A 26,984-nucleotide genomic window follows, 5' to 3' on the forward strand; every position below is an offset into this window, starting at 1 on the left:
CTTCTGTCGGCCAGGTTCTAGGGGAGAGCTGAAAGCCAAGAAGTACAAAGCATTTTCAGGAGTCACAATTACAAGCAAGTAAAATGACTGTTTAAAATTCATGATCGTGCTAGCATGTCTGAAGTAATAAATTAGTTCATAGTTTCTATTCACGAATTTTAGTACACTACTACTACTTGAGTGTGTGCAATTTATGTTTTAAGTTAAAATAATAATAATAATAATAATAATAATGCCCAAGTAGCGGCGCGATCACGTTTGAAATTGATGTTCTAAAATAGAGGCTACTAAACGCGGGAAGTTCGGTAACATTGTCTCCCTCTCCCTCTCTATAAAACCATACGTTTGTATAAGAGTTGAAATTTTAGTAAAGTCTGGACGAGCAAATAAGGTACGCCTTAGTTACTACAACCTAGGATGACCATCAAATTTTCAGCTGAGAACAGGACAGGTTAGGGCTTTTCAAAAATCATGAAAAATGAGAAACAGGTGAGTGCGTAAATTAGTCCCTGTTTATCTTAGTAATAGCTAATACATTATAACATAATATATATAACATGGTGTCCACAGAAAATTCCATCTCAATTTCCCTGACTTTCCCTGATTTTCCCTGACTGCATTTCCAATTTTTCCCTGACTTTTTCTGGCCTCCACCATCCCCATAGCCAGCCAACTCTCACCTTATTTACTGTCGTATTATTACATTTTATTACACATTATGCACACAAGATTACAAAGATACAGAAAGATTTTTTAACGTACATTTACAAGTTTACAAAATGTATTATATTAGCACATGTTGACATAAAACTGAAAAATATCATGGTTTAAAATAAAAAATAATAATGATAATAATAATAATAAAGCGTCTTCTGTACAATATGGAGAATGTGTTCACATGAAAATTTCTCACTTATGATTGCACAACTATCCATAAAAGTGGGGAATAAAAGAGTTTATATTTTTAATAAGTGTTCCATATTACAAACTGCCTTTCTTCTTTTCCAGCTCATCGATTCTTGCTTGAAAAGCACTTTCTTCTGATTTCAAGTTATTCTGCAACTTTTGTCTTTTGTCATTTAAATCTTTTAGCTCTTGATTAATCCTTCTCTTTTCTACAACTTTCTTTTCTTCTTCGCGCTGTACACTTTTCTGTTTGTCCAGATAATCTTGGTACCTTCGTCTGGAACATTTTACAGACTGTAGTAAGCTCCTGGTGATGGATATATTACCTACACCCCCAGCACTGCTGATAGCATCATGCACAAGTCTTTGAGACACCAGAGAGTGTTCTACAAGATTTTCTACAAGTAGCGATTTGTTGATGGAGAAACCACTTTCAACCGGTGAATTGCCATGTGACATTATCAAGCAAATTTCCACTACATTCAAAAGGCTAGCAAACTTGACATCATCCTTTAGCATCTTGTAGTAAAACTCATCTAATCCTACAGAATCGTCGTGTCTTGCAGTAAACTCGCAAAAGTATGATTTCAAGGAACCTTGTGCTTCAACACACAATACACTGAACTGTTTCTTTGCCTGTTCAGCCACATCTGACGAAATCCTGTTTGCACTGTGAAGTTCTTCAAGAACAATCTGCGCTCTCTTTCTTGCTAGAGATGGCTGCTCCAAAATAATACTTGGGGCAAAACAAGTGACACCACGCACAAACCTGTACTTCAGCGGGCTTCTTTCACGCAACTTCTGAACTAAACCTATGATTAATTTGCGAAACTCAAGTTTGAATTCTGCTTTTTCCTTGTCTGTACATACGGTTTCTCTTAATACTTTCCTCGTAGCAAAACCAATGTCAATCATTGCTGAAGGAACAAGGTTCTCATTTGAAAGTTCCAAAGACATCAGTTTTTGAGCAGAGTCAGCTTGCTGCAATATTTCTGGTTTCACACATCGAGCCAATAAACTATGCATTAAGTCCAAAAGTGCTGTGTGCAAGAAAGGCATTAGTGGCTTTGGAGACTGAAATCTTCGAAGAAAAGTTTCACATTCTGCTGAAACAACTCTATAACCAGCCAACTTACTCTTCAACAGAGAGTCTTTCATCTGTTCCTTTAAAGAAGATTGTTGCCGACAACTAGGTAGTGTAGAATCTTGTATGAATTTCTTCACATTGTGATAAATTTTCACAGCCCTTTCCAAGCAATCCACATTCTCAAGCCATCTGATAGAACAGAACTTTTTGGGGAAATCGGTGGATCCTGTAATGGTAGTATATTCCGCCCGGCGAGTTGGGCTGTTATTAAAAAGGTAATACATATCCCTAAGAGTCTCGTCTAAATGCCACTGTGATGCCTTTAGCCCATTTTTCATGCTACCATGCAAAACATGTAGTCCACAAACACCAGTGTCTATCAAACTTTTTCCATCGGGATTTCGTTGGCACATTTCACTCTTTAGTTTTTCCCTGAAGAGGAGATTTATGTTTGGTCCATCCATGGAAACCTGCAGTAAATTGTCTAATGAAAGACCTATCCCCTCTCTGAATCTCTCCAAAAGATCATCGGCTCTTGCCCGTCCCAAAAATACACTATTTAGATATGATGTAGAAACTTTTTGTTGATTTACATCCCAGAATCTTACTACTAGGTCCATCTGGCCTCTCTGAACTACTTTATTCAGAGATTCGTCGAAATATATGACATAATCTGAAGCCTGTTTAACTCTATCCATAACACAATCTTTAAAATATGGAGCCAAGCCATGATTTACTAGATAAGAGGCTTTTGTCTTCCCAAGGGTAAATTTGGAAGCAATAGACCTGTCAGGAAACATCAACTGGAAAGTTTGGCTAATGTTCTGGCAAGCATTCAAGGATATTTTCTTTGCAACCAACTCCAAAGTCCATATTATTTCTGCCTTCATAACTTCTTCGGTCTGTATGTATGAATGTAAACCACGCTCTTTATTTTTGCTATTGATTTCACCACTTCCTTCACTTGATTCTGGCTGATCATCTTTATGCTTACACACAGTTTGATCAGATTCCTGGCTACAGTCACTTGTACCTGATGACTGACCTGTTGAACTGGAAGGCACAAACACACTGACAGCAGGTTGCATGAGTTTAGCTTTCAAGTTCTTAAGATGTTGAGGTCCTTTAGCATGAGAGGACACTGCTCTTCGTCCCATGTTACTAAGCTTGAATGATTTTGAACATACTTTGCAAAACGCACATCCACTATTTCCATGTACACGTCCAATCCAACATGAAAATTCCGGGTACAACTTTTCATCAAGCCATTGATCATTAAAAGAAGTTGACTTATTAGCCATTATGATGACTCATAAGGTCAGATTATTGAGTTGACATCCCACTTAAACCTGCAAAAAGAGAAAGTGATATTAATTTCTGAAGCAATGCAAAGAAAGGCATCTAAAATATTTTTGGAAGTGAAATTAGAAATTACGTACAATGATATACTTACCAGACAAAAGGTACTGATAGTAAACTGTTACCACAATTTGATTACCATCACTAATATATGTACGAGCTTTCAAGAACTAACTCACTGTTCACATCATCGTCCGTGCTGCCCTCACCCATCCTATTCTCCCATCTAAGCCTGATGATGAGAACAGTGAGTTAGTTCTCGAAAGCTCGTACATATATTAGTGATGGTAATCAAATTGGGGTAACAGTTTACTATCAGCACCTGTTATCTCGTAAGTATATCAATGTTAGTAACTACAAAGCGGTCCAACTTTTGCGGTTTAGAAATTATGTAGATAGGTAGATACAATAGAATATTATGCTCTGAAGCACAGAAAAAAATATAAATGTATTGTAAGAAAAGGTCACCCTTCACCTCCAAGGGCAACCGGAAACAAGATTTAGATTAATACAAAATAAGAGTATCTTTTTACTTTTTAAACTTAGTAGACCTGCTGTATCCTTAAAAAAATAATAATAAAATAAATATGGACTGATCACTTAGCCACTGATCGCAAAATCGAGTTTTTCTTGGCATTGTAAACTAATGATCTATACAAGAAAAATTTAAATACAATTAAATTAGCAAATATGTATAGCTCATAAAGGCATATGCATATTCTAGTCCCTCAGAAAAAATCCTAAGACACAATTAGCATATTGCTAATATGTAGCAATTTAAATCATCATTGGGACTGCACTTGAAAAATAAAGGAAATAAAGGACATATATATTTGTCCTATAATAATTGTCACAAATTTCCAAAATATAGGAAAACAGGACAAGTGGGAGCCCTGTTTATATAAAAAACACTGTGTTCAAAGGAATAGTTAACTGATAAGGACTTTGGACTGACAGCTAGGCCAAGTTTGTTTACGGGAAGCAAGCGCTCACGGAATAAGCAAGCCCATTATGCCTGCATCATTGACTCACAATCACATGTTCACGGATGTAGTTTATGGTGCAAGTCTTTTGAATCATCCTGTTGCTTTTCATCATTGGGTACAGGCCATGCGAAACAATCTATTAAGTATCTAGACAAGCCCTCAGTTTTGGTATGTTTCATTATTGGGCTCAGGTCGTGCGAAACATTTCAACTGATATTAACAACTGAATTTTTTTCGCTTAGCCTACCAAAGAGCCTGAAATATTGACTTGGTATTCCTATAGTACAGGTGTTAGAAAAAGATGAAAATAAAGTATGTATGAAACCAAGAAGAGATTCAAAATACTCTACTGTCAAGTAAAAAGCAAACAAACAAAACAAAACAAACAAAAAAAAAACGGAAGAAAAAATGAGCCGCTAGGAAGGCGGGAAAGTACCTTTTGATAAGCATCAGAAGGTGAATACAAAAATACTTGTACATTTCCATCAACATATGGTGTTTGTCCCTCCAGGAATCAACTGCAAAACATACAAGAAATCTTTCTAATTGTAATGTTTGTAATTGATCGTACAATTTCTTGTGCATTTTCCCTGACTTTCCCTGACTTGGCAAGCTTTTCTTGTGATTTCCCTGACTTTCCAGAATGTGGACACCATGTATAAGCTATAAAATATAAACGTACTTATGAAAAAAGAAAGACACGTTGAAGTTTGTTCAACAGACAAGCAACTGCTAAAACGTCTGTTGTCTTTCGAGTAGTACTGCGAACTATAGATCATGTTTAATGTAGGTAGTTTCAGTTCAATTCTTGCCTCTTTGTTATTATTAGTACCTTTACAAGGAGTTTTAAAGGTTTATTTACTTCTTTTACTTGCATAAAACGGGACAAATACTACTTTTTTCCATCTACTGATGGGACGACCGGGACAAGCCTCTAAAACGGGACTGTTCCGGTCAAAACGGGACGTATGGTTGCCCTACTACAACCTCATCAATTGCTGAATATGTAGGTGTAAAATAGATGCAACGTAAGTGACTATACTTGACAGCACCGTTTATTTTATGTCTAATAGTAAAATTAGAAATTCAGGTGGTCATACTTTTCAATCAGGAATGAATATATGTTAGTATAATATTTTAATAGGCTCCACTCTGGATTTTTTTTTTCTTTTTTTGAAACACTATGATATTTTAATCCCAGGTACAGAAGGGGGTTTTAACTTGGATTAAGATTTCTAAGTACATACTTCATTTTAGAGCGAAAACTAAGTCTCCGAAAGTACCAGAGCTAGGTGTTAAATGTCAAATGGGCTTTGATTTGAGAGTAGAGATAGTATTCCAGCAGATATAGTACCTTTTATTCCCTTAATTTTTGCCCAATTTCGTGGCCATCGTGAATTGAATGTGCGAGAAGTTTGACAAAACCAAGCAGTTTGATTTCTCTCCATCCAGATGACGCAGATGTCGTTTTTAGAGGGCATCAACTTTTTCAGCCAGATGAGATTCGTGATTGCAAACAGAACTCTTATATCTATGGTTGCAAAGATGTGACGGCTGCCATTAAAGACTTAGAAGTACAAAATTTAGAAAGAGAACGATGTGCTGTGACAACAGCTAAATGATTTTGTCAAAGAAATGCTTGAAGTTAGCCTTCAGAAGAATCCGAATGTTGTTGAATTTTTAACATACTAGAATTTACCACTCAAGGGTTTAAACGACATTTGCTCTATTTGTTTCTGCGAATGTGAAAAATGCTTTAGCATCTACAAAGACGTTTTGTCTCTAAGTAGAAACGTGCTTACATTTAACATCTTTAGATATTGTATTGATGAATGAAGGAAACAACCTACTTTTAACACACCAATTCCTGTACGAGGGCTGTCTAAAAAGTATCCGACCTTTGGCCAGAAAAATAGTTGCGAATACCTGACAGATTTGGGACCCTAATCCCCTTCAAAGTAGGCCCCTTGTGCTTCCACACACTTAGCCCACCGATCCTTCCACTGCTGGAAACACCACTGGAAGTCTTCTTTTGGAATGTTGTTCAGCTCCGTCGTCGTGTTCCGCATTGTCTTCTCTACTCTCAAAACGGGATCCCTTCAGAGGCGTCTTCAATTTTGGAAACAACCAGAAGTCACAAGGAGCCAGGTCTGGAGAGTAGGGAGGTTGGCGAACGGTTGTAATTCCATGTTTGGCTAAGAACGTGTGGATCAATTGGGATGAATGTGCTGGAGCGTTGTCATGATGGACGTGCCAGTTCTTCGCTGTCCACATGTCTGGTCTTTTGCGCCGGACTGCGTCACGGAGTCGCCTGAGAACATCTTGATAGTACTCCTTTGTCACTGTTTGTCCTTCCGGTGCGTACTCGTGATGCACAATTCCACGGGCATCGAAGAAAACAGTCAGCAACACCTTGATTTTGCTTCGCACCTGCCGCGCTTTCTTCGTCCTTGGAGAATCGGGATGCTTCCATTGAGACGATTGTTGTTTTGTTTCTGGGTCGTACCCGTACACCCATGACTCATCTCCAGTTATCACGGAATTCAGATACCCAGGATCAGTGTTGGTGGTGTCCAGAAGGTCCTGTGCAACGTCAAAACGGGTGTCTTTTTGTTCCTGAGACAACAACTTGGGTACAAATTTAGCAGCCACTCGTTTCATGTTCAAATCGTCACGCAAAATTGCATGTGCAGAATCTTTACTCACTCCAACATCTTCAGCAATCTCCCGCACTGTCAAACGGCGATCTGCCATCACCAAATTTCGCACCCGCTCAACAACAGCTGCATTCCGAGCAGTTTGGGGCCTGCCGCTACGCTGCTCACTCTCGACTGATGTGCGGCCATCTTTGAATCGGTTGAACCATTGTTTAATTTGTGTTACACCCATCGCATCTTCTCCAAACACCTGCTGAATCTTATGAATTGTTTGGCTTTGAGAATCACCCAGCCTTTGACAGAATTTGATGCAGTATCTTTGCTCAATTCGTTCAGTCATCTTGCGAGAAACACTAAATCCGACGAACACTACCAACAGCACCTCACTTCGCGACCACCAGCTCACGACTGGCACACGCGAACGCGGTGAAAAAATTCAAGCATGCGCATTAAGGTTCCTCCTTCCACCGTGCACGGTGGCGCCGCCTGAGAATCACTACTTTGCGTGGAAAAAATTAAGGTCGGATACTTTTTAGACAGGTCTCGTATATCTCTTGTCAAAAATTCAGTCACACACACATTAGCGCCATGTGATATGAGTGAATGAACACAAACTTGAAGTATAGAGCAAGGTATGACTATTCAGGGAGCAAACTGGGTAGCGTGGTGATTAATTCATGGCACAGTACGCCGAAGATCCTGGGTTCGAGTCCGGTCCAGTCGCAGGTTTTTCACTCTTTGTATGTCTTTAAAGATACATATGTTAAAAAAAGACGTAGTTTATTTTAAGTTCTTAATTACAGTTGAAGAGAAATAGCAACTTTATTGTGCTTTTTTCTCTTTTTTTTTCTCCCCTAAAAATTCTGCGGCAAGCAATTAAAAAAAAAATGTCTCAGAGATTCCCAAACTAGACCAAAAGTTAGTACAACACGATTGGTGTAAATGGATGCTGATTCTTTTGTGAGAACTTGCAGCCAGTTGCATTTCTAATACATGCGTCATTGGCATTTCAGAAGTTTTTGAGGTTGTTGCTGAAAGAGAAGCCACTATACAGGGTGTAACAAAAGGTACGGCAAAATTTCAGGGATGGATTCCGTCTGGGTAGACAAGCAAAAAAATTCATATGACCTTATGTCGGGAAATGCATCGTTACAGAGTTACGGTCATTGGGCCGCTTGACGGTGTGAAATATTGACATTCTGGTCGCTCCTTGATGTGACTCAATTTAAACGTCAAAAACTCAAGCCCTAATTAAGCTAGGAAGGTAGTTTTGGTATCTATGTATTTCTGAAGGACGACGCTTTCCGCCGATATGTATGTTATGTATGTGGGAATACGACGGCGGACAGGGCAGGGTAATTACGTGTTTTCTGTTCTTTGCACCATGATTTTGGGGATGGCATTCCTTTCTCCTTGGGGGTACACTCATAAAATGCATATCGACGGAAAGCTTCATCCTTCAGGAACACATTGCTTCTAAAATTATCTTCCTAGCTTAGAATCTGATTAATTGAGATTTAAATTGAGTCACATTAAGAAGTGGCCAGAATGTGACTGTTTCACACCATTAGGCCGCTCAATGGCCGTAACTCTGTAGCGATGCATTTCCCGACATATGGTCATATGAACTTTTTTGCTTGTCTACTCATAAGGAATCCATCCATGAAATTTTGCCGTACCTTTTTGTTATATCCTGTATATACTTCATAAAGATGCGCTCATCCTTCTGAAGAGTTGATTAGACCACTTCTTGAACGCCAATGAGTTTAGTAGGAGAAACTTATTCCAAGTTCGTATTAAGAGTTAAATAATACTGAACTAGAAGCAGGATCAAAAACAAGGGAAATTGTAGAAAAAGTAGAAACTGAAACAATCTATTACCTTGTATGAAATTAGCATGTTTCTCTAGAAGGTCATAGAACATGCCTTTTGAAAATTACCATTGATCAGTCATGTTGTGAAAACTGCTTGAACTTACCACAACTTATGTGAAACATTGTGTTTCGTAGCCATTACTTCACAGAGATGGGTGGAAGAAAGTTTAAAGTGAGCAGATCGCAGAAGTAATGGCTACGAAACACCCATCTCTCTCTTCTTTCTTCCCTGAAGGGTTAAAGATTATTGTAGAATCCTCAAATAAGAAGACGGCATATGAAGCTTCCGGTAACATTTTAAAAGTCAAATTGTGACCAAATATATACAGACTATTTCATTGAACTTTCTTTCAAAATATAACTTTTCTTCCAGAAAAATATTTTCCATAAGTAGAAGCTTTGCTTTGTATATACTTAAACACAAACAAACTATTTGCTGAGCAAAATAATATATTCACTTTAAAAAACTACATACGTGTTACAGTTTCGCCAACTAACACTTTGGCATCATCAGATACTATATAAACACACTTGATAGTGTCTGATGAAGCCAGTGTTAGTTGGCGAAACTGACACGTATGTATATTTTTTTTAATGTGAATATATTATTTTGCTCAGCAAATAGTTTGTTTCAGAAAAATATATATACAAAAAAAACTTCGCCACTCCATTACCAACAATATATATATATTTATATAAAACCACAAAATAATAAAAACCATACCACTTAAATCCTCTAAAACGCAATACGATATTAAATTTTATATCAATCAAGAAGATATCACAAAATCGAACCTAAAACATGTTTGTAATAATCATAGCATTTTCCGCCTCAAAATTAACATCTCCGTGCTTTACCTTCTAACAGTTTCTTATATACTTCCAGAAAGAAAATTACTCAAAATTGGTAACTTTTGGACAAACATAATAATTAATAAACATTACACAATACGGTATCGCCTTACAATTAAAAAAAATGTCCAGGTATTTAGGTATGTGTAAAAAGGATGTAGTAGTATATTAGTGATCCTGATTTTTGACCAAAACTTAATACTTTTTAATTATTAAAAATCGCTTGAATCTCTGAAATCGCTTTTGTTGTTTTTCCAGGATACCATTGTGCACACTCATCAATCAGTATTTGACGCAACTTGCAGCTAAATTTCCGGCGACGAAGTTTCTAAGGAGTATATCAACGACGTGTATACCGAATTTCCCAGACAAAAACCTTCCCACGATATTTGTCTACTTTGAAGGTGAAATGAAGAAGCAGTTTGTGGGACCACATGAGTTTCGGGGAATGAATTTGACATTAGACGGTAAATATACTTGGCTTTCTATTTTCGCTTTTCTGGAAGAATATGTTTTTAATACAGTGGACCCAAAAGTCACAGAAAAGTCGAAGTTGTTTTGCGTTCTGATGAAGTTACGTAGAAACGATGCCCTGTCTGTGTTTTAAATACTGTACTGTGTTGTCAGTACATGTTATCAGCTTGTTTCCACGTCATCCTTTCCCTAATTTTCTGCAACATCTCGTCTGTAACACATTTCTTAGCACTCTGTATTCGCGGTAACCTACTACTTCTGCAGCCTCCTCTGAGCCTCTTCTGAGCTATGCTCCTACCGTATGTTACTACTTTGCACTTAACCTTTCCTTGTTTGAGTATTTTTCTTCGAATTCTTCAACGAAAAACTTCTTACTTCCTCGTTTTTCAACTTTATAGTTGAATATCCACTTCGGCCATCACAAAGGTATCGTCAGCGAAAATATCATATAGGTCCTGGGTAGGGTCTTCGTGTTCATCAAGCTATTCCGTCACTTGAGTCTATCCGATATCTTCCGTCGTCTAATGGGGATTTCCATGTATATCTTCTTCTCTTGTGCTGATTGAACGAAGTGTTCCCAATTACTAGTGAATTGTGTCTACAAAACTTGATCAGTAATTTCTTTTGCCTAAACCATATTTGTGTACGACACAACCTTCCTGTTTTCCTCCCACAACTGCATTGAAATCTCCCATTACAATTACACATCCAACCAGACTCGTATCCAGGGGGTCTAGGGGGGGCGGCCCCCCTAAATTTTTGCTGGCTCCCCTAAAATTTTCACGGTAGGCTTGCAAATGAATTATAATATGGTTGGATGGTTCCCCCTAACTTCAGCCCCCCCCCCCTTATTTTTGGGCTGGCTACAGGCCTGCATCCAGCCCTCTTCTCTCTGTCTATAATTTCTTCTCTCTATTTCTTCATTGTATGCGGAGTAGTCGGTGCGTAGCCTGTATCACCACTAGATCATCCTTTTTTCCTTTACGTCTTAACGTCATAACTTTTATCATCAACAAATTATACTTTCAGTGCCTTCTCTTTTAAGTGCTTACCAAGAATTATTCTTACACCATGATGACTACCCTTTACATTGCCTGAGTAAACGATGTATATCCTTCGCTGTTCAATACCCCATTACCTCCCCAGACACTTTTAAACACCATCAGTCCCATTCCAGATATCCTGTATTTCCGCGAAGATTTCGTAAACATAATCCGATTTTTATAAGACATAATGTGTGTTTTATTCGAGATAAGAGATATACTCGTATAGTTCAGGGTTGCAGTTAAGGAGAGAATCGTTCGCGTTTACAATGCACAGTGTTTTCATAGTTGTAAGGACTGTACAGGAAAGCTCTTACGGACGCAATAGAAGTGCTTCACTTACCTCCTTAAAAAGTACCCTTACTGAAATTCTGAGAAAACTTCGAAAATTTTTATGCTGCATTGCGGTTGTTGACGAAATACGTATGTAGAGAACCACCTAAACCGTTTTTGAGAAAATCAGAAATTCATTTAAACACCTCCGCCAAATTATTCGTGAATTTTTGGAATAGAAATTACATATATTGGGAGCTAGCAATGAAATATTAATTTATGAATTTGAATTATTATTTAGTGTTGCACATCTATGTTTCTTACCGTATTATCTTCCCTCCAATATATTTATAAAATTCAAAGAAAATGGCTGGTTTCTGTTTTTCACCCTGCAATGAACTATATTTTGTTAGGTTAAAAAAAAAATGTTCAGATGAGCATTCTTAAGTTTAACATTTGCCCTAATACATTGAATGGTGAGGCCCTAGGTCAGTGTATGTAGAAGGATTTCATTTTTCATATAGCGTATAATACATTTTAATACAAAATCGATATATATATAAAGGATGTGGTAGGCTATTCTTGAAACGGCCCTACTATAGCCTACGATTTTTTTCTATAAGATGGCGCTGTTATCAGTTGCTAAAGATGTGTGGAGTGCTCAAAACGTCCACGCCATATAAGCAGTGAAGTGTCATTCATTATCTGTAGTGCAACGGACACACAGCCACAAATATCCACAAAGAAGTGGATCCGTATACAGGCACAAGCGTTTAGCACTGCGAAGTGTGCAGTGGTGGTGTAAGGAGTTTGAAAGTTGACGAGAAAATATCCAGGACAATGAGCGATCGGGCCGACCTCGTTCCTCGCTGATACCGGACATTATTACGCTTGTTGACGTATAAAACAATTGCCATACTTCATTCTTGGGTGCGGGAGGTTATGGAGACCAGACCTTGCCCCTTGTGGTTACTGTCTTTTTGGTCCATTACAGAAGTTTCTGACAGGACAGAGGTTCAGAAATGACGCCGAAGTGCAGAACGTTGTTCGTCGTAAGTTGGTTATTCATGATCAATCGCCGCCTCCTACACAACGGGTATCGAGAAAATTAATCATTAGCTGAAGTGTATACCACCTCTACATCTCCTTTGTCAGTAGCTCTTTGAATTTTTTGGATCTGTTCAAATGTACCTTCATTAACGTGAAGGAAACTAACTAACTAACTAAAAAAAAAAAAAAAAAAAAAAATATCACTGTACTTGAAGGATATACATAGAAGGAAATGAAAAATGAGCACCCAGTGGAAAGTAACGTACAACTAGAAATACCATGTTCGTTTAAGCTACTGATAGAAGATACTATATGACAGCCAGCAGCGATGTGCTGTGCACGCAGTAGGTAGCGAGTATTAACCGTGAAAACTTTGCCGTTGTAACAGCTGTTGGTGGCAAAGAAGTATTGGACCATTTCCCTCATGGGTTTTGCGTCATCTTGGTTGTAAACGTTGACACATATCAAGATGGCGTAGGCTAGCGCAGCTCATGCAGTTAACGGGTTTGAGCTAGGCAGTATCATGGGCATGCATAAGGTCTATGGTCGTCCGCAAACTCACGGAACACGTTGTATGGGAAGGTGCAGATGTATATCAGCTATGTTCTGGACAACAGCGGCATAGACGCACACCTGTATATTTGCATCAGGGATTAGGACGAATGTCATTGAAAGCTTAGTATTAGCATAAATACACGCGAGACATAACAGTAGAGTGGATTAGAAATTGCTTTCTAAATTGTTTGATCAAATTCTACCGAATTGGCATTGTACTTTTCTTGGCGTCTTACTTGATAAAACTTCTTAATACAGAAGAATGAGTCTGCTGAGCAGTTTCTTAATACAGGGTTCCTAGTGATACGGTTCCCTGATCTTTGGCAGGAAATTCCCTGACTTTTATGACAGGTGTTGGATGACATTTTCATGTAAAGACGGAATAAATAACGGTGAATATTTATATATGAGAACATTTATTCTATGGAGACAAATAGTAATCAGTTGCTCGTAAGTACATTCCACTTACTTTCCATAAAAATCTGAACAACGTCGATTATAATGGTTGACTAAGCTGAAATTGGTGTACAATTAAGGTTAGAAAACATATTTTATAAAAATTTCCCTGACTTTCCAGTCTTTTTCCCTGAACTTCTTTGACCAGTAGGAACCCTGTAATTAAGCTCGGCTTCTATACCATGAAGCACTCCGTCTAGAAAGCTTCAAGTGCATGTGATTTTATTCATAGTAATTTCGTGCAAAGTTCTGTTCAGTACTGCAATTAAAATTTGACGTAGATTATTCGTTAAGGGTTTGGTCGCCTATGAGTTAGACCAGTCGAAGTGAGTACTACTCGCACTCCATACGAGTCATTATTAAGTATTGTTGTATATGATTCGGCCTTAATATGTAACTACATTATTTTGTACTTACATCTTATGTTCCATCACCTTGAAGAATAATTAGTGGGTGTTTATTATTACCACTTTTAACATATAGCGTTTTTCTTTCTTTTTTTTATGGTGATTGTTTATTACAGTTTAACGTCCGTTTCAGCAGCTAGGCTATGTGGGACGTGGACCTTCAGTTTAACACGGGATTCAAACCATATGATCTTCCACCGGAAATCGAACTCCCGCCAAAGCCGTGTACGTTAATCATTTAGCCACGATAGAGTTCGTCCTTTTATTTTTATTTATTTATTTATTTTTAAGTGTCTTGCTCACAGTCTCTTTTGCCTTTCGGCTTGATCTAAACAGTGTTGGATACGAGCGCTATCTTAGCTTTTTAGCCATTGATTTGTGCGGGTAATTCCCTTAAATTTTGTGATGTATAATTTTTAATATTTAGTAATGAAGTTTAAATAATATTTCATGTATATTTAACCTTTCTAAACCCGCCAGGGATTTGAACGAGATTGTACTCTCACGTTGGAGACTGTGGTGACCCCGATACATCGTTGGAAAGCTTATGCAACACAGATTCCTACGATGTGACATTTGTGCAAGTCTCATAGAATTTGGCTTTCTATTTTTAGCTTATCTTGTAGACAAGAATATAGGGGTGAAAATGATGTTAGTTCCTCTTTTCTTTCTACAATAAATTATTATATGTATATGTGTCCAAGAAAATGGAATTTTTGTGTTTTAGTAAAAAGAAAGGCATAATGAATTCGTTTTATGTAGAAAATATTCTCAAAAAATGTTATGCCTAGAAGAAATTAATTGAATGTGAGATCCCACCACCACCATAGTACCACGTTATATGCACATCATTTCTTTTATTATTGTTCCTAGAATATACAGAAACAAGAATATTGCTTCTAGACAATTCACTGGAAAGATATTTTGTCTTACATGGAACGTTAAAAAAATAAATAAATGTAATTTACATAAAAAAACGACTCAAAAAGTTGCCTAACTTTGCCCTTCCTCTACTCCCCCTCCCCCATATAAGCAACAAGTACTTTTGTAGGGGTTTAACGTGTAGTGGACTACGTTATTGCCTCACATACCAATTTTTATGACTATACTTCCAAAAGGGGGAATGCTCCCCCCAGAAATACCTTATGCAAAGAAACACGAACTTATCCTCTCTGCCGCGATACCCCCATATATATAAAATGCTGAGCTATTGAGGTTTTAAAGCCTTGACGCAGCAGTTGCGTCAATGGTCATTTAAAGGTTAATGCAAATTAATGGTGAAGAATGCGACGTTTAACTCGATTTTAAGAGGAAATCAGTAAAATTAAAAATGTTAAATTCCAATTCATTTCAAAGAAATCCGAAAATTCCCAGGATAAATCAGTGGACTATAAAAGTATTTTAAAAATGGTGCAGGTTCTCAAGTGTTAAATCTGTTGTCATTTCCCTCCCTCAGATGAGAGGTGGGATACACATTATTTTTATCGTACCTAATATTTGTACTTTATCCTGTTAGTATTTATTTATTTATTTCCCTATTCTTAAGCATTACTCCGTTTTCTTAGGAAAAGAAGCAACAAGGGGAGCATGTAATGCGACACACAAACACAAAATAATGTTTACAATTTGTATCTCTTTCCTAAACGTCTGTCCTCCGTATCTTCTTTATTATTACCTCTTCCTTTTCTACTGTGGAGTGTTGTTTTCATATCCTCAAAATCAAGCATTCGCTGATTTTCATTGTGTTACATATAGCAAGTTCATCACCAAGATGTTCCGGAAGATTTACATACTTAAATAACACTATAGTAATATATAAAGTTCTGTCGCTTTTTGTGGAGGTCTGTTTTCCATTGGTCCTCACACCGTGAGTTGAATGCGAATGGAGATAAGGTAAAGGTCAGTTGTTAATGTGAGAACATCCAACATACTACCTAGTTGTGAAAGTTCAGTTACACCGTGAACTTGCGTAAGGACATAGTGAACATGGGACCTCCACAGAGCGTCTATGCTGTACGAGTTAAAACTGGAGTCAAACGCCGCTGCAGCGGGGTGGAAGATATGCAAGGCCTTTGGTGAGAGTGTCGTGACTATGCGGACAGTGCAGCGGTGGTTTAACAAGTTTAGGAACGGTGACGAAACACTCGAAGACGCACCACATGCCACAAGACCAACACATGTACAAAATGAAGATCTTCAGGAAACAATTGAGGCAACAGTGGCCAGACATGTTAGGGACTGGAACTGCAATTCAGTGAGAGTGGAGAAACCATTCGGCAGCACCTCCATTAACTTGGGAAGCACTATAAATTAGGTCGATTGGTCCGACATGATTTGACTCCGGGCCCGAGGCAACACGAGCAGACACCTGTTTCTTTGCTGCCTCGTCTGGGGAAGGAACCATTTCTGGACAGGGTGTTGACATGTGATGAGAACTAGGTCCTGTACGAAGCTCCACGGTGCCATCATCATTGGTTAGCATCCCATGAACCGGTTCCAAAACAGCCGAAACCAGCCCTGCACCAGAAGAAGTGGTCCTGTGTGTTTGGACTGCTCGCGGCATCGTGCATCAGGAACTGCTACCAGCTGGTCAGAGCATCAATGCAGCTGTGTACTGTCAGCAGTTGAGCCGTGTTCAAGAAAAACTCAAAACGCTGGAGCCAACACTTCTGAATCGCGAAAGGGTCCTCCTGTTACAGGACAACGCTAAGCTTCACATGGCTAGGATGACCCGGGGTACCATTCTAAACTTTGGATGGAAAGTACTATTGCATCCGCCATACTCCCCGGACATTGCACCGTACGATTATCACCTGTTCCATTCCTTGGACAGTCACCGTAGAGGACGCCAATTCAGATCCATAGTAGAGGTGCAAAATGCACTTGATACTTTCTTCGCTTCGCGGCCCACCAAGTTCAACCGCGATGGAAACCATGGCCTTCCAGAACGTTGGCAGAAGGTTGTCAGTGCGGGGACTACTTTTGATCTTCCAGGTACGTCGTAGGTGACATCGATGTTCGAAGGTGGTGAGTGAAAAAGCGACAGAACTTTCTTGGTTACCTTTATAAGAAGAGTAAATATGAAAGAAAACAGAAAAGGTTTTATTTTTTTCCTCATGATTATACGCCGAGGATAAGGGACACTGTGGTGATGGTAAGGGATTAAATAGTGGGAGGAGACGTAAGAACCATGAGAGAAAATTCGCGCACACGGTGTTTCTTTACTATAAATCCGACTCGGGTGGGGGAGAGGAGAGAAAAAAAATTGAAATTGCTCGAGGAAATTGGCGAAGTTCAAGTTTCCCTCCATTTACATACTTCATCGCTACCTAAGGGAAACCGAAATTCTACATCTCTCATACTGTTCAACACATCCGGTATTCCAAGAATAACAGGGCTTCGGATTCCAGAAATCTCATTCAATATAACCTGTCATACGTTATTAATTCGAATATTTGATATCCTGTAAAGGTTCTTCTGAGTGAGCCAGTTTCTTCAAGTCAGCTCATTAATACAGTAATTTAGGCCAAACGTTAATATTGTAAAATTTTGTCCATTTTGAAATTAAACAGTTGTAGATTTTCATATTACTGCCCTCTTGATGCCATAAATCTCTTTAAGATTTTATGGAAGGAGAGCAACGAAAGGGCCGAAGCAATGGTTTTTATATAAAGTATAATCCTATTACCAGAAGGAAGTATATAGTCTGTTGATAGATTCTCTTTTATTTGTAGAATTGGAGTGGATTTTGAGTGAAACTGGTGCCGTGAAGACGACGTTAGAAGCTGACCCTCGGCCGAAAGTGCGGGACGTTCTTTTTGATTCATTGGGCAGAGGTGGCATCCGAGGCTCCAAAAAGGATGACGATGATCTCAGCGATGAAAATGATTGGTAATAGATTGATTTTTTTTCCCACACAGATCAATTGTTTTATATTGTAATTTATACAGTATTTATTATGGAAATTTTTATAACTGAGCAATTTTCTAACCATGTATTATTACAAAGACGTAAAACATGACAATTATGTAAACGCACGTGTAAATTAAGGTTAAGGATTGTTGTAGAAAACTGCAAGAGATTTTATTAACACATATTGTTTGTAAATAAAAATATATTAAGTTTTGTTTGTTTTTTTAAATTGTATCTTGTCCTTGTTTTTCTATAAATATATATGGTGTACATGTTCACTATTACATTACTAGAATTACAAATGAATGTACCGAATGTATGAAAAGTCCTGGGCCATAGGCCAACACAGTCACGTATGAGTAAAGATACGAAAAAAAAAATGCAAGGTAAGGAAAGTTGTTGGAAATACGAGACCGTATCAAAAAGTTTCGAGACTACTTCTATAACACACCAACAGATGGCAGCGCAAGGCTGCACGCGCAGGGAGCACCGACCTTCACAACTCAGTGTCTACAAGACTTCGTTCTGTGTACATCGGGAGCTGTGCAGCTGGTGCTATTCAAACCACATGCGTCACCACGTCCGCGATTTCATCATGAGCAACAAATTAGAACGACGAGCGAATGTGAAACTAGACAAATCCGTCACAGAGATTCGCACCGAATGTTCTCCCTCAGACGCCTTAAAACCTGGTACTAGAACTCGGTAATTGAGCAGGTCTGGACTGTGGAGACGAATTCGTGATGCACAATGCCGCCTCGAAAAGACTAAGATTTCGAAAGACTATGAGCATGTACTTGGTCGAGCTGCGGACCTGCCTCATTTTTTGATCATGGAGGTGGTGGGCTCTTCCACTATGAAGAGAATTCCTTGTCTCAGGATCGTGCCCATCGTCAGCGATGATCCTTGACATGCAAGACAGGCCATCGCAAGTTGCGGAATGGTTTCAACATTTTCGGGTGTTGGGCTCGTTGAAGGCCGTCTTGTCCTCTAGTCTTGTTGGGTTCGACAAGTGCGCGTGCCGCTCAAAACACCTCGAATGGTTCATTGCAGCGTTGTCATACACTTGACATTATGTAAAGCGTCTCTGTGGCGGATTTGTCCAGTTTCACATAAAATTTCACGTTAGGTTTATAACTCAGCAATAAACCCTAATCAATTACGCCACCATAGCACCCAGGATCGTGTCCGTCAGTTTTCTCGGGGCATATCCATGCGACGCTGAAGCTGCTACATTTATCTTCATGCAAGAGTACAACCCTGAGCTGAAAGAGGGTACATGATGTATTTGCAGGTCTTTTGACACACACTTACTAGCGCATGATCTTGTGCAGTGTACAAATGTAATGAGAGTATATAAAATTTCATTCAGGTGGAACTATGATTCCTGGATGTATATTTTCTATTGGTGTCTACATACAGAGAAAATTGAGCAGATTGATTATTTCATACGATATTTTATTACTGAATTGAACTATAAATCAAAACGTTTTGCTTACAACCCTTATGGATCACACGCAGCTACCCTTTGAAAACTACATTTCATACATCATATAATGTTTTATGGCATCGGGATGGTAGAGCACAGAATATACTAAATCTTTTTCTAACCGCCACCTTTTTATTATATAGACTATGATAGTTATAAAATGTGTAAGTTCGATAAAAGTAACTAAAGGAAACGTCCGGAGACGCGACTGAGTCTCTCTACTTATCTTCTCTATTTTGTATGGTTCAGGTTTAGATTTTTCATGATTACGCTCTACAGTCAGCCAAACAGTAGGAGAGGATATGCGGTCGGGATAGACTGACCAAGAGGTGACTGTTAATTCTCCTTTTATATGGTAGGATTGTAGACCATCATTGAATCTTCAGCGCTGACTCTAGTTTAGATGACGCATTCTTTCTTCAAAGACGTGACAGGTAATATAATCTGCTTCTGTTGGCAGGTAGCACTGGCTGGGCACATTACAATATACTATAGATAATCTGAAAGCCGTATTCATATCTGGCGCAACTGAAAGCTTTTCTTTTCTTTTTTTTAAAGATCAATTCTGTGCAGACATGATGGTTGAGCGTGACAATGTAGCCAGCTCAAATCATTTCACTCGTAATGAAGCGTTGGTCAACAATCATCGTGGAAACTTGGAACGCAGACAAAAAGTCAGTGGTTGTTACTCAGCATGCATTTCCCCAGCGATTCAACATTCATCGAAATCGCAATACCATATTATTGTGGGTTACGAACTTTCGGAAAACAGCTTCCCCCCCCCCCCCCCCCATCCTGTAGAAGAGACTTCTTGGAAAACCTTGTACCGTTCGAATTCCACAAGTTATTGAACTTGTTCGGTGCTGTTCTGTGGAGTCCATGGCAATCTGCATTAAAATATGGTAGTACCCTTGGAATTTTTGACCACTCAGTATGCAGAATATTGCATATGGACCTTCACTTCCATCGACAAAAATCTGTTGTTGTGCAACCATTGGCTGCCGCGCACAAGACAATTCGCACTCTTCTTTGCAATGACATTTTTAATGGCCAAGTGCTGAATAATCTACGGCGAAAGAAACCGATTTTCATCTGTATGGTTACGTCAATACTCAGAACTGCACAATCCCCAAGAGGCGTTTGAACAACCGTTGTACAGTGGTAAGGTTATTATGTGGTGTGGCTTAGCAATGTTCGGAGTATTGGACGTATTTCTTTGAACACAAGGCAATGACTGTAACATCGCCAAGTTAAATTTTCACGTTGCAAACATTTCTTGTCCTGTAATGTAACTTTCAACACATCGATGTATATTTAAAACTTTTGAAATCTTATATTATAAAATTGAAAGTGACTATGTTTGTGGCTCATTCTCTTGAACCGCCCGACCGATCTCCATCAAATTTTTAATTTAGATGAGGTTTTGGACTACCATGATTTTTATCATTTCACTTTGACAGAGCAACGTAGGGGATGGGGTGGTGGGGGAGAGACAAAAATCAATAAATATAAAAATAAAAGTGACTATGTTCGTGAATTAATTACTTTTGAACCACTCGATCGATCTCAATCAAATTTTCAACATATATGAAGTTACAACCTGGAAAGTTTTTTATAATTTCATTTTGACAGTAGATCTTAGGGGAGGGGGAGACGAGGAGGTGAAATATATGAAGATTAATAAAACTTAATAACTCTTGAACCACTTGACCGATCTCGATCAAACATTCAACATAGATAAAGTTCGGGCCTGTTTTACACTGCAACGAAGAGGAGGGGGAGATATATTAAAAAAAAAAAGTAAAAATAAAAGTGAGTATCTTTGTGACTTCATCACACTTAAACCACCCAACCGATCTTAACCAGATTTTTCACATAGATGAGGTTCGGATCTAAGGTGGTTTCTATCATGTCACTTTAACGGTAGAACTTAGGGAAGGGGAGAAATCTTTAAAAATAAATAAAACTTAACTTTTGAGCCACCCGACCGATCTCGATCAAACTTTCAACATAGATGACGTTCGAGCTTGGGATAATTTTTATCATTTAACTTTGACGGTGCAACGTAGGGGAGTGGGAGATAATGTAAAAAATAAAAATGACTTTCTATCTGACTTCACTCTTGAATCACCGGACCGATCTCGATCACATTTTCAACCTAGATGAAGTTCGAACATGGGATGATTTTTGTCATATCACTTTGACGATGTAACTTAAAGGAGGGGACAGACATTTACCAATGATCAAAAATGACCGATATTAGTGTCAATCTATCATTTTTGAGGTCGCTGAGATGAACAGTGACACTTCTGATGCGATTTAAATCCAAATTTAGCCCCGCAAAATTGTGGGAGGGGAGGGGGGTATAAATATAATCAAAATGATGAATATCAGTGTCGAATTCATACTTCTCAGGGTCGCTGAGATGAACAATGACACTTCCGATGCCATGGTCCCAACATAGAGAAGAGAGGGGATATATAAAAATCATCGAAAATGACCAATATCAAGGAGAGCTTTAATATTAGTAAAAAGTGACTGACTAACGAAACATATTACTATTTTTCTTAATTTAACCCAGCGGAGCGGGAGAGTTAATAAAAAGAAACAGGCTGAGGTTCCAGAAACAAATTCACTTTGAAGGAAATGAAATCTAAAAATGAAAGTGAAAATGACAAAATAAGGAACTTACACAGGTGAAAAGCCAAGAACCAGGGATATTTAAACTAAACAAACAGTAAACAAGGGGCAGTCTTTTGACAGTCGGTCCGTCAGTCAGAACAGCATAGTTAGTCGACCACTAGAATTGGAACCTGGTCAAGATGGACCTCAGCCTATGCAATCAATTTATCCTGTAAGTACTTTCATTAATTATGCTAAAGAGGCGACACATAAGAAGTTAGGTGCATGGAGGTGTTCCTCCTGACAGGTTTAATTTGTTATCAATTATAATTCCTATAATTATTATTTTGTAACCTTCCTTCAATTCTATGTAACTTGTTCCAGTAACAATTAAGATGCATCTGAATTAGTATTTGTTTATTTCTACCGAGGATACTAGAACCATTCAATTGAACTATGCACATATAATATAACGAATAATGAGCAATCTATTATATAAAAGAGAACGCACAAATCCTTTGTTAGCTCATCACGCTAATACGGCTGAACCAATTTCTTTTATTTTTGGGGGGTTATTAGGATTTGGACCCTAGATGGTTTTTATCATATCACTTTAATTTTTAATTACCAGTGTCTTGAGATAATTGACCATTCAAGTGTCCATACGTACAAATCCTTTGTTATTAGTTCATCATAGGTAAAAATAAACGTATTTATATGCAACCCGCATGACCGTGTAACTCGGCGGGTTAACATAAATGACAGGCGCTATAATTTTAACATTTACTGCAATTTGAAAGCGAAAAAGTAAAAATTATCTAAGTAACAAAGTTTATTGCGTTCCGGGGTGACCGCAGCGAAGCGGGGTGAACGCTGCTATCACTCGGCGGGTTAACATAAATGACAGGCGCTATAATGTTAACATTTAATGCAATTTGAAAGCGAAAAAGTAAAAATTATCTAAGTAACAAAGTTTATTGCGTTCCGGGGTGACCGCAGCGAAGCGGGGTGAACGCTGCTAGTATCCTATAATCATTAATCAAATTAGTAACAAATATCACTATTTTAAAGTTACGAAACAGTCCCACAGCTACGGAAACGTGATATTGTATTAGATACAATATAGTTCCAGTAGGATCGAACAATCGTTCGCACTGCAAACCTTTCAATGCATGCATGAAATCTTTTTGGGTTTGAGTGATCTCACTGAGGGAACATTCAATGGTCTCCCAGATCCCCAGACTTTCATATTTGTAATTGCTTTCTTTTGAGTCGCTAAGGAGTATGGTGTAGCACAACAGACCAAGAACATTGGACGATTTGAAGCGGAATATTCAAAATGAAGTGGTGGGGGCTCCTCAAAACGTTCTGCAGCAAGTCACGAAGTTTCCAGTTTGGGCTCCAGTAATGTTTTGGCAATGTGTAAATCATGTGACAAATGTAATTTTCAAAAAGAAGGGACGGTATGTTTCATAACTAATTGTTGTGAGCAAAAGATTTGGAGTTAGATGCCCACTCGGAAATAAAATTCATGTGTGAAAGGATTCAATTTGAAAACAGGTTTCTCTGCCGGAGCCTGTATAAAAAAAAAGTTATTTCCCAACTGATTCAATTTCTAAGATGACTTCATAGCTTTATGCCAATTCGCTTTTATACAGTTCAGTTTGGGAAGAAAACAGTATTGGCCCGAAACACAATAACTAACTGTAACATATCTTTAGTATAATACATCAAAGTGGTAGGTTTGAGATAAAACTTACACATCGGTTAGTGCAGTGCTTATTTGGGACTGTTTATACGAAGGCTGTTAACTATTACTCAAAGTCGTGCGGCCAAATCATCCTCAGGCGGCTTCAAAGGAAGCGGAACAGTACAGCATATTTCTTTGAAATAAGAACTGAAACTTCCTGGTATCATGATTAATATACTTGAGGCATTCTCCGAAAATATGGCCTATGGGCTCATAGGTCCTTTTCCGGAGATCGGCTTAACGAGCAATTATTATTTGCTCAACAAATGCTGAAAAGTTCGTTTTGATCTGGCGACACTGTACGAAGTTATGCATGTATTTGTATCATCATTACTGCACTAATATTTGGACTGTAGGAGTGTTGGAAGCATTGCTGGAACTATATCTGGATTGTTATACGAGTTTTATGCTGCTGGTAGTAGATAGTGGTGAAAAAATGAATAGACGCGAACTGAATTCCAAAAAGAAAGTATCAAACGCGAGGTACAGAAACGAAAACTGTATAGTCGCAAAGAGGTAGAGCTACAGATAGAAATATTTTCAAATCAGATGTTGTAGATCTTATTCTTTTCTTGTCACCCACAGATAGGGACTGCCTTGAATGTATTATGCAGGGAATTTAGACAAACTCCACGTAAATTTGTTTGTAGTCAGCGCTTTATTTTTCGTTATATTCTTTTAGTTTTGTCCACACCGCATATTGGGTGGTACAGTATTAATTTTGTGTTCTATGGAAATACTGCACTTTGCGCACTACTACAAGACATTGTATTCTGTTACAGTGTTCACTATATGAAAAGATGCTGAAGTTTTGTCTTGCTTCAAAGTTCTATTAAATACAACTGGTACATTTCATTGCATTTCTCTCAAACCCATCATTTTCACTATACGTTCTTAAGAAGCTATTGGCCCGCACAGATATATTTCCCTTCCATTCATAATACATTTGAACACATCGCATTTTACCTTGTACTATCCTTTTACAGTTTATTTTTATTTTTGTGCATGGCATCTAGTATTCTTTGGAAAAAGGGCCTATTGGAGAGGGTATTAATTATCTTTTTATCTGTTGAAATAGTATATGTATCCGAAAACATATTTGCTACATAATTTCTGCGAGTGCTAAGTATATCAGTATCTTTTGCAATTCATGTTTCACTTCAAAAATCTATTCAGTAGAAGTAATACAAACTTTCACTTGCGTTTTTCTCAAAACCATCATTTTGCCTATAGGCCATCTTTCCGGAGAATGCCTCAACTATTCTCGCGCAATCTGCCAGGTAAATTCCACTTCGTCCAACGTTTAGAGAACCAACAATATTGTTAACATTGATATCTCGGAACTACTCAAGGTAAAATACATGAAATTTGATTTTTAATTTTTCATTAAAAATACTTCATTCAGCGTTTGCTAACCTAAAAGGGAAGATAGCCATGCGAGGTGTTAAAGAATTTCGTGAGAAACTTCGAACTCAGAAGAATTCTGTATGAAAGACGCACAAAATGAAATGCTAAATATTGACACAGAAACACATGGGACTGCTTGCTACGAGAGCTTTTCTTCAACCTCCATTAAGCAGCCAAAGGACAACCACATGAGATAATGAAACGGAGATAAGGCAAACGCCACCTTCACACCAGTAAATATATTCTGCCATTAAATCACTGTATAGTGGCAATCGAAGCGCCTGCCAAGTGTGTACTGCGTAACGTAATTCGTTTGCTCCAGACAGAAGGGCGTAATAGTTATATGTAGTTCACTGTCGAATGAGTTAAGGATTACTACGTGAACTTCATAAGTAATGACTGTGCACAACTGTTGAAGCGAGTTTAGAGGAAGACTCACCGATGTACACGACAAGAGAAGCCAAGGGTGGAAATTTGTGGCGACAGACGATCTTGGTGAATGCGCGAATTACGTTGTTAGTGAAAGGTGTACATTATGATTTCTGAAGAGTCTAATATTGGAACTTGGAAGAACTCAGCAGGTGCTTGAAGTCGAATTACATCAAGCAGTTCACACTTGGCGAGCGCTTTAATTACACTCGATATGTTTTAACACTGCCTATTCTCGTTATTACGTCGGTCCTTTTACTCTCTGCTACACTCATGCACACAACCATTGCTTATACAATTCTCTTGCTCATTAGACGATAATTGCAACTGTATTACATACCTTTCCGCCTTGAATTACATTACGTACTTCATACTTGGCGGACTCTTCGATGTGCTTTCATACTCGCTTCTCCACAATAATTGAATTGCAGATTGTTTTTTGGTACAAGGGATGTGTGGCTTCCAATGAAAGACGACGATGTAAAGAACGCGTGTTAATTATGTAGTTCGTGAAAGTGGTAGAATGTGGTTACTGAACTGTATGACGTTGAAATTTCAGAGTTCAACAGCCGCCTGAAAAATTCGAATTTTATTACGTAATTCACACTTGGCGCACGCTTCGAATATACTCGATGTGTTCCCACGATCGCTACTATCATCCTCTACTTCGATAAGATGCCTTTACACCTCGAGAAATCAAATCATATGTAGTTCACACTTGGCGCACGCTTCGATTGCACTCGATATATTTCCACGCTCGTTATTCTACAATGATTGAATGGTGGAGTCTTCTATTAGTATGGTGGATGGGAGATGTCCAATGAACAGCTTCAGCTTATTTCCGTATCTTTACTCATTCGATGAGGAATTGCGGTTGTATTATGGCCTTCCGCCTCGAGAAATCGAATTACATTACGTACTTCACACTTGGCGGACGCTTCCATTGCACTCGATATGTTTCCACACTCGCTACTTCACAATGAGTGAATGGTAATCTTTTATTGGTATGGTGGATGGGAGATCTCCCAATTAACAGCTTTGCTTATCCCTGTATCCTTATTCATTAAACGAGGAATTGGAATTGTTTTATACCCTTCTGCCTGGAGAAATCGAATCATATTATCTAGTTCACACTTGGCGGACGCTTCGATTGCAGTCGATGTGTTTTCACTCTCACTACTTCACAATGATGGAATGGCACAAGCTGTCTAAAGTATGGAGAATGGGAGATGTTCAACGAACAACTTTATCTCACTCCCATTTCATCATCTCATGTGGTTCTTCTTTGCTGGCCTAACGGAGGTAGGAAAACGAATGTTGGATACGGCTAGATATTTTTGTCCAGGAAAACCACAACAGAAAAATAAAGTGATAAAAATAATGAAAAAGAGATCAC

General features: G+C 38.3%; 1 protein-coding gene across 1 annotated transcript in view; it reads left to right on the forward strand.

Annotated features, from left to right (window-relative positions):
• The window catches only part of viaf (viral IAP-associated factor), a 34,550-nt gene extending 16,445 nt beyond the window's left edge, over nt 1–18,105 (forward strand). The window contains exons 4-5 of the mRNA XM_081756844.1: nt 9,980–10,188; nt 17,714–18,105. Coding sequence (XP_081612970.1) covers nt 9,980–10,188; nt 17,714–17,874 — 370 coding nt within the window. The 3' untranslated portion in view covers nt 17,875–18,105. The remainder of the gene's footprint in view (nt 1–9,979; nt 10,189–17,713) is intronic.
• Nucleotides 18,106–26,984: the final 8,879 nt, after the last annotated feature.

The sequence above is a fragment of the Thermobia domestica genome, chromosome 4 (assembly GCF_964235325.1).
Source record: "Thermobia domestica chromosome 4, izTheDome1.hap1.1, whole genome shotgun sequence".
Taxonomy (NCBI): Eukaryota; Metazoa; Arthropoda; class Insecta; order Zygentoma; family Lepismatidae; genus Thermobia; species Thermobia domestica.